The 14,592-nt window shown below is 40.3% G+C and overlaps 1 protein-coding gene across 1 annotated transcript in view; it reads right to left on the bottom strand.

Moving 5' to 3' along the window:
- Positions 1–2,425: 2,425 nt before the first annotated feature.
- Cdk9 (Cyclin-dependent kinase 9) overlaps positions 2,426–14,592 on the bottom strand; it is a 143,065-nt gene continuing 130,898 nt past the window's right edge. Inside the window, exon 7 of the mRNA XM_067136125.2 lies at positions 2,426–5,152. Within this exon, the coding sequence (XP_066992226.1) occupies positions 4,832–5,152 (321 nt within the window). The 3' untranslated portion in view covers positions 2,426–4,831. The remainder of the gene's footprint in view (positions 5,153–14,592) is intronic.

Raw genomic sequence — 14,592 nt, 5'->3', positions numbered from 1 at the left:
AACTACAGCTGTAACTAACTTCCGAGGACATGCAGCTCTCTCTGTATGAATGATGTACTGATGATGGCTTCCTCCCGGGTAAAACATTCCGGAGGTAAAATAGTCCTTCATTCGGATCTCCGCGTGGGGACTACATGAGAGGCGGCAGTCAACAGGAAGATGGATACTGACATTCTGCGAGTCGGAGCGTGGAATGTTAGAAGTTTGAATTGCTGTGGTAGGTTAGATAGTCTGAAAAGGGAGATGGATAGACTGAAGTTAGATGTAGTTGGTATAAGCGAAGTACGCTGGCAGGAGGTGCAGGATTTCTGGTCAGGCGACTACAGAATTATCAACACAAAATCAAATAGGGGAAATGCAGGAGTAGGTTTAATAACGAATAAGAAAATAGGGCAGCGGGGAAGCTACTATGGATTATTGTGGTCAAGACAGACACGAAGCCAATGCCCACCACAATAGTGCAGGTCTATATGCCTACTAGTTCAGTGGATGATGAAGATATTGAAAGAATATATGAAGAGATAGAAGATTTAATACAGTATGTAAAAGGTGATGAGAATCTAATTGTGATGGGAGACTGGAATGCAGTGATAGGCCAAGGAAGAGAAGGAAGCCAGCAAATTTAATTCTGCACCGATAATAATTTAGTCCTGCCTAACACTTGATTCAAACACCACAAATGACGGCTGTATACATGGACGAGACCTGGAGACACTGGAAGGTATCAAATAGACTTCATTATGATTAGGCAGAGATTTAGAAACCAGGTGTTGGATTGAAAGACTTTCCCAGCAGCAGACGTGGACTCTGACCACAACCTGTTGGTCATGAAATGCCACCTGAAGTAGAAAGAAAATAGTGTGAGGGACTGTTTCAAGGAACACAGGGACTAAATGAAAAGGATGAAAGAAATACAGTAGAGGAAGAATGGACAATCATGAAGAATGAGATCAGTAAGGCTGCTGAAGAAAAGTTAGGAAAAAAGGAAAGATACCTAAGAAATAATAATAATGTTATTTGTTTTACGTCCCACTAACTACTTTTTTTTACCGGGCGAGTTGGTCGTGCGCGTAGAGGCGCGCGGCTGTGAGCTTGCATCCGGGAGATAGAAGGTTCGAATCCCACTATCGGCAGCCCTGAAAATGGTTTCCCATTTTCACACCAGGCAAATGCTGGGGCTGTACCTTAATTAAGGCCACGGCCGCTTCCTTCCAACTCCTAGGCCTTTCCTATCCCATCGTCGCCGTAAGACCTATCTGTGTCGGTGCGACGTAAAACCCCTAGCAAAAAAAAACCTACTTTTTAAGGTCTTCGGAGACGCCGAGGTGCTGGAATTTAGTCCCGAAGGAGTTCTTTAACGTGCCAGTACATCTACCGACACGGGGCTGTCGTATTTGAGCACCTTCAAATACCACCGGACTAAGCCAGGATCGAACCTGCCAAGTTGGGGTTAGAAGGCCAGCACCTTAACCGTCTGAGCCACTCAGCCCGGCGATACCTAAGAAACAATGGATAACTCAAGAGATACTAGACCTGATTGACGAACAACGAAAGTACAAGAATGCAAAAAATGAGGAGGGCAGAAAAGAATACAGGCGAATAAAGAAGATTAAATGTACAGGACAGGTAAGGAAGAATGGCTGAAAGAGAAGTGAAAGGATGCTGAAGGTTGTATGGCCCTAGGAAAGATACATGCTGCATACAGGAAAATCAAGGAAACCTTTGGAGAAAGGAAAAGTAGGAGTATGAATATTAAAAGCTCAGATGGAAAACCACTTCTAGAGAAAGAAGACAAGTCAGAAAGATGGCAGGAACATATCCAACTGTTGTATCTTTCCTTTATTTTTTTTTTTTTTGCTTTACGTCACACTGACACACTTATGGCAATGACGGGATAGGAAAGGCCTAGGAGTGCGAAGGAGGTGGCCGTGGTCTTAATTGGTACAGCCCCAGCATATGCCTGGTATGAAAATGAGAAACCATGGAAAACCATCTTCAGGGCTGCCGACAGTGGAGTTTGAACCCACAATCTCCCGGATGCAAGCTCACAGCTGCGCGACCCTAACCGCACGGCCAACTCACCCGGTAACAGTTGAATAAAGGTAAAGAAGTAGATGATAGTGTTCTGGAACAAGAAGAGGCTGCTGATGCTGATGACATGGGAGACCCGATTTTGAGATCAGAATTCGACAGAGCTTTGAGAGACCTAAGTAAGAACAAGGCACCAGGAATTGATGACATACCTTCAGAATTACTGACTGCCTTAGGAGAAACCAGCATGGACAGACTGTTCTGTTTAGTGTGTAAGATGTATGATACAGGAGAAGTGCCATCTGATTTTCGGCAGAATGTTGTTGTACCTATTCCCAAGAAAGCCAGTGCTGACAAGTGTGAAAACTACTGCACCATTACATTAGTATCTCACACCAGCAAAATTTTAACACGTATTATTTACAGAAGAATGGAAAGACAAGTTAAGACTGAGTTGGGAGAAGATCAATTTGGCTTCAGAAATAAATGTGGGAATACATGAAGCAATCCTGACTTTACGTCTGATCTTAGAGGACTGAATTAATAAATACAAGCCCACGTACATGGCATTCGTAGATCTAGAACAGGCATTCGATAATGCTGACTGGACCACGCTGTATGAGATTCTGAAGGTGATTGGGATCAGATACCAAGAAAGGAGAATTATCTACAATCTATACAAAAATTAGTCTGCAGTGATAAAATCAAGGGCTTTGAAAAATAGGCAGCAATCTAAAAAGGAGTGAGGTAAGGCTGGAGTTTGTCCCCTCTCCTTTTCAACGTTTACATAGAACAGGCAGTAAAGGAAATCAAAACCCTGAGATTTGCTGATGATATTGTTATTTTATCTGGGTCTGCAAAAGATCTGGAGAAACTGCCGAATGGTATGGACAGAGTCTTGGGGAAGGAATATAAGATGAAAATAAATAAGTCCAAAACAGAAGATTTTTGGCCATGAAATGCTTTGCGAGATTTTTTGGTCGCTTGAAACGCACTTCTCTGTTACCACGATAGTACATGTTGCATTCGGACACTAAATACTTGCGGCCCACTACCCTATTCCCGTATGGTTCGGTGTAACTGATCACCACAGGTTTATATGAGGTAGTATTACTCGAACACTTGCTCATTGTGGACTAACAAACAACTTTGAGGTCACAGAGAACGCACGTCCCGTACCCGAAACTCTTGTAAAATTTTATGTACCAGACTGGAATGAGTGTCACTACAGTAGTGCACTGGTATTTCCTACCAACTGATAACAGCACATTGCCCAGTATTTGGAATGCCCGGTTTTGCAATAGGAAGGCTGCTACTTGAGCAGTTGACATCTTTATTGCGTGATGGATGTTCGAAGAACATTTGTTTATGTCCACTTTAGACTCAAATGCGAAATTATTCAAGGGAGTTACTTATGCGAGAAAATACAGTATGTTTTATTGCAAATAACCTATCAACTATTCTTTCATTTGGCATTTATTGCTGAAAGGTGAAAATAAAATGTGCAAAATCTGTGAGGAAATAAAATAAAAATAGCTAAAAAATATACCAAGAGAACTTTTTGAAACAACAAAATTAGGCTAAACTTTCCACCAGAAACAGGTACGATGGCAATGTACAAAGGTGTGGAGATTATGGTTGTCCTTTTATGTCCTTGTTTTTCCTTTCTGATGTTCTGTCTTCTTACACTGATCTGTCATTGTGTTCATCCTACTGTGTGTTCGTGTCTTTTTAAGGCTGATTAAATTATCTCAGTTACAGGAGAGCTTGATATGTTGTGATAATATTCATTATTTAATTTTTCTTGTAAATATCTTCCAAAATGTCAAGATCATCTGATGTGCAAGACCATATTATATTCGGGCCAATATGGTATTTTCAAACTAGCTGCAACCCAAAGCCAGCTGAAGTACTTGCACCGAGTTCCGGGGAGAACACCCGTTTACTTAAATTACAGGCGGGAGAGGATTATGGCGAAACATTGACCGGCTCTTGTTTAGGCCACAGATAAGCGGACATGCTGAATCAGAGGACCACCCTACTGTGTCAAATACTGTTTGTACTTCTCGGGTAGAATCAGTAAATTTGGCAGCACTGCATTCGAAAGCAAAAACTGAAACAGACAGAAGAACCATTCCATCTGTTGAAGGAGGTACACTATGTGTTCTCCTCCCTGTTCATATATATATTTAAAAAATAAAAATAAAACACCACACACACACACACACACACACGCGCGCGCACACACTCTCTCTCTCTTTACTGCTACTCTTTCATCTCAAACTAAATAATATTTCATTTTCTTTACAAAACGTAAACAAAGCTTACCACTGAATAATGTCCCAAAAACCGGAGAAAACGTCTCATTTCAATGACTTTGTTCTTACAGAAAAGAAACTTTGGGACGAAATGCAGACTGAATTAATATTGGAGGCACATAAAATAGCAGAACGAAATTAAACCCCTGTAGTTTTAACAAAATAATTTAAACTACTGTACATGAGCAGCCTCTTCAAGATTCAGCCAACAAATAAATTAACCTTTCCAGAGTCAACTATTTTTAGCATCATCATAGACGCATCACACAAGTTAAGAGAAAAATACGAATATTTTTCAGATCTGATAACTTACGAGAGTTGATCTGGATGTTATGTTCCTTGCTATTTGTGGAAACCGGTTCAAGTTCCCTCAGCAAGAGAAATACGTGTACACTCGAGAACTGAACGGTGCTGCGATGCACTGTTTGCAAGGAGAATACACGATTGTATTCACCACTATGCCGTTCAGAGCACAGAGGTGTTCAGAAAACACGATCCTGATAACCGCTATCCATGGAGGAGGACGGTCTAGCTGCAGCGGCTGCTGTAGCGGTTCCGCCCTGGTGGTGGTGGTGCGGTCGCATGTGTCCGGGGCGACGAGGAGGGGCCAGGTACTCGAACATGCTCTGGGTGTGCTGAGCCAACATCTTGGATAAATCGCAGGGCATTGGATCCGTCCAGAAAAAGTCGTGATTGAGTGCGGAATCGGCGTCGTACCGCTTGGCCGGATTCAAGACCAGTAGTTTGTCTAGAAGGTCGCATGCATATGGATCCTTCACATACGGCTTGAGACGCTCTTTTACCTGGAAAGTGGACAAGAGTACAAATGAACAACAGTCTTCAGGCAGAACATGACCATGTTAACGGTTCAGTGACATTCAATACAAAACATAATTCAATACGATAACCTTTTGGGATTTTACCGTGTCAAAGAAACTCAGATGGGCTTCTCTTCATAAGACACAGACAAGTCCCCACGAAATGTGCTTCTTTAGAAGATCTACTTTTTTCACATGGCAAAACTGCAAAGGACTGTGATGTTTATTACAGGTCTGTACAGTAAAATACCAGCATAACAAAATGTTGGGGATCTCAGAAATTAATTTGTTACAGTGGAATTTTGTTATACTGAAATAAGTCAATTCTTAAGAATTTGCCCATTGCTAAACCTGTTGAAGAATTTATGTTATTTAAACACGAATTTACACATTTAAAAACCTTAATACTGTATGTATTAAATGAGAGGAAAATTAGGATAGATATATATATATGACGTAATTATATAAAGTACAGGTACTTGTAAGAAGTTTTCAGCATCTCAAATTTTACACTGTACCAGTACATGAAAGCCGCTGCTGCAGATGCTCGATCGTCATTTGTTTCACAAGTGTTGCTGGCATGCTGGATGCGCGAATAGCTGATCTTGCGGGATATTATTGTACTTTGCGAGAGTCGAGATTGTTGGTTACGGAAGTCTACCTCACTCACATTCGAGTTCCGTATCTGTCCTGTGAAAGGGCTGTCTCGATAGTAAGCGATGGATTCAAAACGGCATCTGCGGTCATTTACTGTGCGCAAGAAACTTAAAAGTTGTAAACGAAGCTGAAATATAAGGAAATCGTGCTGCTGGCAGAAAGTACGATATTGATGAATTATGTATTCGTGATTGGCAGAAGAAGAAGAAGAGAAAACTTCTTAAAAGTAACGGCAATCCCAGAGCGTTCCCCAGGCGGAGTGCAGTGTTTCCAGAAATTGAAGAACGACTCCACAAATGTGTGATAGAAAAACGTGAATTAGGATATGGTGTTTCTAGTGAAACGTGTAAATTGAAAGCACTAGAGATCTCAAAAGAACTCAAAACACAGGGTTTTACTGCAAGCCACGGATGGATCCAAAACTTTTATCGGAGAAACTGATTGTGCATTTGGAGATGTACGTCTACTTCACAATGTCTCCCTGGGGCGTATGAAGAAAAATTAACGGCCATTCAGTGTCACATTATTCATTTGAGGAAACAAAATTCTTAAATTGGGATGCTGACCAGACACCTGTCTATTTTGAAATACCGTTGGAAAATACAGTGGATATGAAAGATTCTAAAAGTGTAACCATCAGAACGGGTGGTAACGAAAAGCAATGATGCACGGTAATGTTGTGCATATTAGCCGACAGAACCAAACTCCCTCCATATGTGGTTCTGAAATGGAAAACACTTCCAAAAGGAACTTTGCCATCTGGTGTTACTGTTAGAACACATGAGTCCGGCTGGATTGACAGTGTGTTAGTTGAGGACTGGGTGAAGTGCGTTTGGCAACATCGCCGGGAGCTTTGTTACAAAAACGAAACATGCTTGTGTTGGACAGTTACCGAGGACATACAATTGATGCCGTAAAAGATAGGATGATTCAGTGGACGGTAGTGAGGACGACTATTTGTGGTAAGATTCCAGCGACGGAAGTTCCTATGGTGAAACTTCAGATGACGACGGTGAATTGTGAATGATCTGAGTATTGGACCGATTTTATTTATGATTTTTGTGATGATTTTATCAATTGTAAGTTGTTTGAATTTATATTTGTGGTATATTTGAAGAAAATTAAATAAATATGTAAGTTATTTATTTATTTTTTTCATATTTTGCCGTCTCAAATTTAGGGTGAGGGTCTTGTTCGGTGGCGGGTGGTATTCGGGATTATGCGGTATATATTTATAAAATACATCATCATACCTGCCAACTTTTAGAAACCAAAAATAGGAAGATATTTTAATTCTTGGATTTCATCACATATATTTCACCACGGTCTACGTGAAAAAAGGTCAGGATAAACGGGCATACTTATCTACAGTTACAATGCAAATTGACCATTAAATTTAAAATATTTAACTAAGAAAACATAAAAATAGTTACAAGAAAATGTACCTAATCACTCTCATTTATGACATTTACTTACGAATAATATTTGTCACACCGACTCACGCAACAAAATGCATAATACTGTATTTTCTCGCGTAATTAACGCACTTTTTTGACGAAAAATACAGGCGAAAACTTCGGATGCGATTCAAGGAATTCGGATGTTTACAAATTATTTACAATTAATTTACAAGAAACATCAAATATAATCCAAACACAATTGGTTCAGCCCATTTGCAGTTATCGTCATTTGGCGTAAAATTCCGGCGTGAGATTTTTTCTGAAAAGTCAAATAGGGTACATTAGATAAGTTAGACACGTGGGTTTGAAGTACGGTACCGACACTGGAAAATATTCTTCTCATTACGAGCTGACAATACGACCTGAATGACATACCGGAAAAAAACCTGTCCAACACGAGAAGGGCCGGGCATCGAAGGAGGGACCCTGCTACATTACTCCAAACCGTTCGTATCCAATCTTGTACGAGTGACGTGTCCATCCACCCTTTTTCTTGAATACGAACGTGGATCACTCGCGGAAATTTTGCTTTAGGCATTGTTTTTCATTTTAGAACAAAGTAAGGTGCATGCTTTCTGCCATCAGCTATTACAGCAAGCATTGCAGTACATCGTCGGTTTTTTTTGTTTTTTTTTGTTTTTTTTGCTTCCGGTAGCGCGTGCGATAACACTGTATGTTCCTTTCTTATCGACTGTTCGACTTTATGGTATATGGAAACTGATTGGCGTCTGACCTGCGATTCCTACAAGGGAGATAAAATATTCCTTCTCTTTACGCTTTTCAATCTTCATAAAATTAATTCAGCCTCGGCTAACCTTTAAATACGAGACAATGATTCCACGTGTCGCGGCTATTTCTCATTCTTTAAAATGCAGCATTTTGTGAGAAACGGCTTATCCAACATTGCGTAAAAAATCATATAGTTAAGCAGATAATCCTCTACTTGCGGAAACATGCCGCTTTTTGGTCCGCGAAATGCTTTGTGAGACTTGTTGGCCACTTGAAGTGCACTTCTGTTACCGCGGTAGCGCATGTTTCATTTGGACACTGAAAACTTGCTGCCCGCTGCTCTATTCCGTTATGTTTCGGCGTAACTGATCACCGCAAGTTCGTATGATGCAGTACTGTACCAGTTTCTTAGAGTACTGTGGACTGACAAACAATTTTGAGATCACAGAATGTCCCGTACGCGAAACACTCGTAAAACTAGTGCAGTGGGATATCCTGCCGGCTAATACAGCACGTTGCCCTGTATTTGGAATGCCCGCTTTCGCAATAGGAAGCCTGCTACCTGAGTAGTTGGCGGCATCTTTATTTCGAAACGCATCCGGAGCTGAGTGATGGATCTTCGAAGTTGTGGGTGCGTCAAATTCCACTTTGGACCCAAAAATATTGGAATGTGTAAATTATGCAAGGGCGTCGATTACGGTACGCGAGAAAATACGGTAGTTTCCTTTAATAGCCGGTAAAATGTACAGAAATTTATAGGCATCTCTTAACACTTGGAGATAACGTTTGTCATATTTTTTGGCCATAACGAGAAAAGAAAATACCAGAAACTGTCATAGAAATGCAAGGAAAAACACGTGGCCTACAACTCCGACGAAACTACGCACAGAAACGATGTTAACAGCGCGCGAACAACACAATAACAAACTCATTGTTTTGTCCCGATTAACTGAGTCGTTAGCGCGCGCTAGCCTCTTGCTTGCAGGACGATTGCCGCCCCGAATCCCCAGCTTAAAGCTCACACGCTGCTGTGATGAGCGGGAAACACGATACACGAAGGTGAAATAAAGCATCAAATACGCTTGAAAATTAGGTTTCGTAAATTACACAAGCACATAAGAATAAATCCTTTTTTTCTAGGGGAAGAGTATTGGCTGTACTAGAGGTTATATTAGTCAAAAATCGGAAGAAGTAAAAATAAATCGGAAAATCGGAAGACGAGTTAAAAACCGGAAAGTTTCCGGGTAAATCGGAAGGGTTGGCAGGTATGCATCATGCTTCCTGTCCAGCCATCACAGAATTTTTAAAGATTTCCCAAGGTAGCAAGTTGTTGCTGCAGACTATATGAGTTGCACGCAAGCAAGTCAACAGCAAGTTTAATAGACAGCCGTAGTCGTTACGGCAACATCGTTTGATGCTACCACGCAGTTATTTATGGGTTCGAGTCCCCATAGTCCAACATTTTTTTACCTTCTAAATGTTAGTCAGTAGGGTACTAGAGGTGATAGTACACATTGCCTAATCATTAGAGTGTTTGTCAAAAGCTTGGGTTCTATTCCAAATCTATTCGTGACGCACATATGGAGTAAAGGCATACGACGTTGTTCATGGTGATTCGTCCATCAAATGAGAATGTTAAGGTTCTTTGGCTTCATAACAACTTACTAATAAGTATTTACACTAAAGTGAGACAAATGCTTGCCAGTTACTATTCTAACATTGTCTTGGAAAAAAGAAACTAACTACTTACTAAATTAGCAACAATAAGTTGAATCAATAATAAAATGAATTATCCTATGCCGCTTACAGTGGCATTAATTAGGAATAGATACTTTACTTTTGCCGCAATGCACATCCTCATAAATAGTTGTCTTTTTTTGCTAGTTGTTTTACGTCGCACTGACACAGATAGGTCTTACGGCGACGATGGGACAGGAAAGGGCTAGGGGTGGGAAGGAAGCGGCCGTGGCCTTAATTAAGGTACAGCCCCATTTGCCTGGTGTGAAAATGGGAAAGCACGGAAAACCATCTTCAGGGCTGCTGACAGTGGGGTTCAAACCTACTATCTTCCGAATACTGGATACTGATTCACAATTAAGTATTTATTTTCCACCTAGTCGATACAATGATTGCTTAAGGCAATTTTTAATGGTCAAAAGTGGTACATGTTTCGTATATTATCAACATCTTCAGCCACATAACACTGTTTAGATGAAAAATGTATAAAATTGACAAAGTAATGCTTTAGAGGAAGTGTCCTTTCTTATGTTAATTTTAAGGACACTTCCTCTAAAGCATTACTTTGTCAATTTTATACATTTTTCATCTAAACAGTGTTATGTGGCTGAAGATGTTGATAATATACGAAACATGTACCACTTTTGACCATTAAAAATTGCCTTAAGCAATCATTGTATCGACTAGGTGGAAAATAAATACTTAATTGTGAATCTATTGAAGTGCGATACGGACCATGAAGCTGATTTTATGTAATACTGGATACTGACCGCACTTAAGCGACTGCAGCTATCGAGCTCGGTATATAAATAGTATTAGACAAAGAATAACATTATACCATGTGGTATGAATATTTTTATAAGATACATAACCTGGATCTTAACGTTGGCGTCCAAGTTACATTTTCAGTCTTTTTATTTTCTACAACAATTTCCGAGTTTTGTTACATAGTTAATTTTAACATTTCTTTATATGTGTAGATTTCAGTCCTAATTCTGTTTTTGACCTGAAGTTCCACATTATAGCTTAATAAGAGTGTGATATTTGACTCTAGTAATACAATTTCAAAAGGAATAGCACTAAACATTGCTCAACGTCCATAGGTTTAACCTTACAGTACCCTACACGTGTCCTCTGGGTGGTGCTAATAGAGCAATAACAACAATAAGATGCCGCCGTACTGCCCTGCAGAGCCTCATGGTTATAAAATCGAGAAATCTACTTAAATAATAATAAAAACAGACCTTCTGAGGACTCACATTTCCAGACAAGAACCTTCGGCTGTCAGTTAATCTGTCAACTTAATACGAAAGAATCAGTAAGGCAAAAAGTGAATATTTATCCAAAATCCTTCTGGATCACTCCATGGATGTAGTTGTGCTTCAGAAAACTCATACAGATGATGACCTTCAACCGAACTGTACAGGTAAAATTCCTGGATACCAATTAGAAACAGCAGTAAATCATCCTAAATATGGCATTGCTACAGATATAGTGAACTATGATGTACTTAAAAATGCTGTGAATCAAACTTTCTTCTCCTCATCTATACAAGTGCAGAATGTTGTAATAATCAATGTATATAAGCCACCTACAGACAACTGGCCAGATCCCATCATGCTGGTACCTACAGAAAACAACATAATCATTGGAGACTTCAACAGCCACCACAGTTTATGGGGATATGATGAGCATGATAAGAATGGTGACAGACTGCTTGAATGGATGGGCAAGAGAGACCTTAAGCTAGTCTACGATGCTAAGGACAAAGAGAAATAAGGAAATAATAGGAAACCAATACGACATGAGCCTAACATTTACCTGATTTGGAAATAAGGAACTAATGGGAAACAAATCACGAGTAAGTGAATGATGAGATTCAAACCTATAACGCAAATATGAACTTACAGCCGTATGTCTCACTCGGTGTATTATTATTATTATTATTATTATTATTATTGTACCGGGCGGTACACCTCCACGCCGCTAATTTAAAATGTGCGCCAGTTGAAACTCCTCTGCTGGAGGAAGTCTGAACTTTATTGACGGTATTAATTTTCTACTTTCACAGAAGATGTCACTACCTGTAAATTTCGGAGTTTTAGAACTGTGTCATTTTTTATGTGTTTTTTTTTTTGCTTGAAGTAAGAAGTGTGAACTTTCTCTTCTAGAGGACACTACTGAAGAACTACAATAGTGCACCCTAATGCGAAGAAAAATAACTGTTCTTTGGAGAAAATTTTATTTCAAAAGTTTGTTCTTTGTTAAATTTCTTTCTGTTATTGTTTAAGTTGGCTGTATACCCCTCTCTTTCCCCTTGTTTTGCATTTAACCAATCCCGAATTTCCGTTATTAATTTCTGACCAATCATAGGTATCTTCCCCCAACTTGAATATGTTGCTGTATCCTACCCAATAAAAAGTTTGTGGGAGGGTGTTTTCATTCCCCTAACACCTAGAACCTTCCGCGAGAGTATATAAACTGCTGATTTTAGGGTCTCTGCGCCACTTCTGTTCCATCTTTCTGTGTGTAAAGTACATAGCAGGGGGCGGGAAGCGCCTCTTTCTTCGGCAGCGGTCAACAACAAGGTAATGGCCAATTAATAACTTCTTTCTTTGCTAGCTCAGCAGTTTAACTCTCGGGGCGGGTCCGAAGTTTTCCATTATGTAACCTTCCGTAAAATGTAAAGAAATTGGTATCTATCCTATCTTGTAAACTGCATATCGGGATATCTCGAGCTCCCAATCATATTGTTTTGAGGTGAACTTATTTTCTCAACCTATTCTTCGTTAACGTAAAACAAATTGTTCTTTTCTAAAGTCACCTCTGTAGTATGGGATTAGCCCTTGCATTAGTGGCCTAGAGCCGGATTAGGTTTTAAAAACAAGTGTATTAGGAGTGCAGATCGCCTCCTCTCAAATTGTTATTTTAGAGGTCATGTAATTACCCCTTTTCATTTAATAGACCTCAGTAGGTTGGGTATTTTACCCCTGTGTCTATGTCCAGTGAGGACAACTTGAAGGTGGAGTTCGGTGTGGCCTTTGAGAGGCTTAAAGTTGAGAGCGAGTGGCTCTTTTTGTAAATTGAGTGTTGTATGCCTCGTGGAGGCTTTTCAGTGTAATTTGGAGCCAGGGCTCCTAGGCATGAATGGGGTTTTCTGCCCCTCTGTTGAAACTTGTGTTTGGGGTAAAACTGAGCTGATTGCCCAAGCATTGTGTTTTCAGGGCTCGAAGCCCAAATCCTGTAAATATTGTAACTACCCTTTGACTTGCTACTTTGTACCTGCCATGCTTGTTATTTCTTTGTTTTTGAAAAGAAAATATAACCTTGTTAAATTTTAAATTAATTTTACTTTCGTAGTTTGAGACCCGTTCACACCCGCACCTTCTTTCACGCATAACTACCACAAAAACACGGTAACAAGTGGTAGCAGAGCGTGGTTGAATGGGTCTCAATTTAGCCCCTTTTGACGGTTAAACATTGTTTTGTTCCGAACTCTAACAATTTTCTCAGTTGCTGGAATTTTTTTTGAGTTTTTCAAAATTGTTCTGTCATCATGCCCGGACCTCGCGATGTTCTCCATCTTAACTATTTGCGCAAGGAGGAGTTGATCTATGAGTTAACTATCAGAAATGTACAATCTGGAGGCACGGTTGCAGTAGACACAAACAAGCTTAGAGAGTCCCTAGATTTGCCCATTTCCATCCCCAATTTGGGAGAGAAAGAAATTGACGACTCTCTTTCCACGATCACGGAGAATATTACTGGGCTAGCTTCTGTAGTTAGTTTTTTTGATGAAAATGATCCTTCTCCCAATCAAATTAAGCGTGTGCAAGCTAGGCTGTTCCATTTTTCAAATAGAGTTAACGATCTGTTGTCTCTAAAGTTGAATGACGTTCAGAAGAAGGAAGCTAGTACGCTGCTTGAAAATATGTCTGAATTATCTAGCAAGGTCACTCAATTGTTAACTGGGGAAGTTCCTCCCAAAAGCGACCTACCCACCACAGTGAATGCAGGTAGTGAGGAAGCGCCTCCCAAGGGAGAAGTCAATAGGATAACCGTTGCTGCTCAAACTATCCCTGCCCCATTGGACAACGAATCTGAACGCCGTGCATCGTTGAGTAACATCCGTTCGGAATTAACTTCCTTGCCATTGAAACCTTTGCCTACTATGTCACCCGGGTTCAGTAGCTTGCCTCATCCATTGGCAATGTTGCTCAGAGGTGTCTCTAAATTTTCCGTTAACACCACCAGTGACGTAATTTCATTTTTAAGATTTCTAGTTGAATTTCAGGATCATGCCCTTGTGTTTTCTCTTTCTCCATGTCAAATTTTGCAAATTATCTATCCTTATGCAATTGGTATTCTCTCTGACAAAATAGTAAGAGCCATAGCCGAACAGTCATCTATTGAAGATTTTCATGCACATCTGCTTGCAAATTTTATTCCCGCCCGCGCGAGGTCATCTCTGATTCAGAAGTACTATTATCGTGTACAGCGTTTGGATGAAAACCTGGCTGACTTCATCCAAGATATTAAATTCTATACTAGGGTGTTTGCTCTTCACTTTCCAGAGGATCAGATTGTACAGGCTATTGTAGAGGGAATTTCACCTCCCTATAGGTCATATTTGTGTTTCGCGGCGTGCCCGCAAACTTTCTCTGAACTTGAAGCATTGGCCGTCTCAGCAGAAGGAGTTAGATACGCCGATTCTTTGCGTGTAGCGAAAGAACCCCCGCCTTCCTTTAGTAATACTCGGCCTCCACCTCGCCGATCAGTCACCCCTCGTAAATGTTATGCTTGTGGGTCGCCTGACCACCTGCGCAATAAGTGTCCACTGAT

This window comes from Anabrus simplex, chromosome 1 (genome assembly GCF_040414725.1).
Source record: "Anabrus simplex isolate iqAnaSimp1 chromosome 1, ASM4041472v1, whole genome shotgun sequence".
Taxonomy (NCBI): Eukaryota; Metazoa; Arthropoda; class Insecta; order Orthoptera; family Tettigoniidae; genus Anabrus; species Anabrus simplex.
Note: the sequence above shows the minus strand (reverse complement) of the source record. Positions and strands in the feature narration are given on the sequence as shown.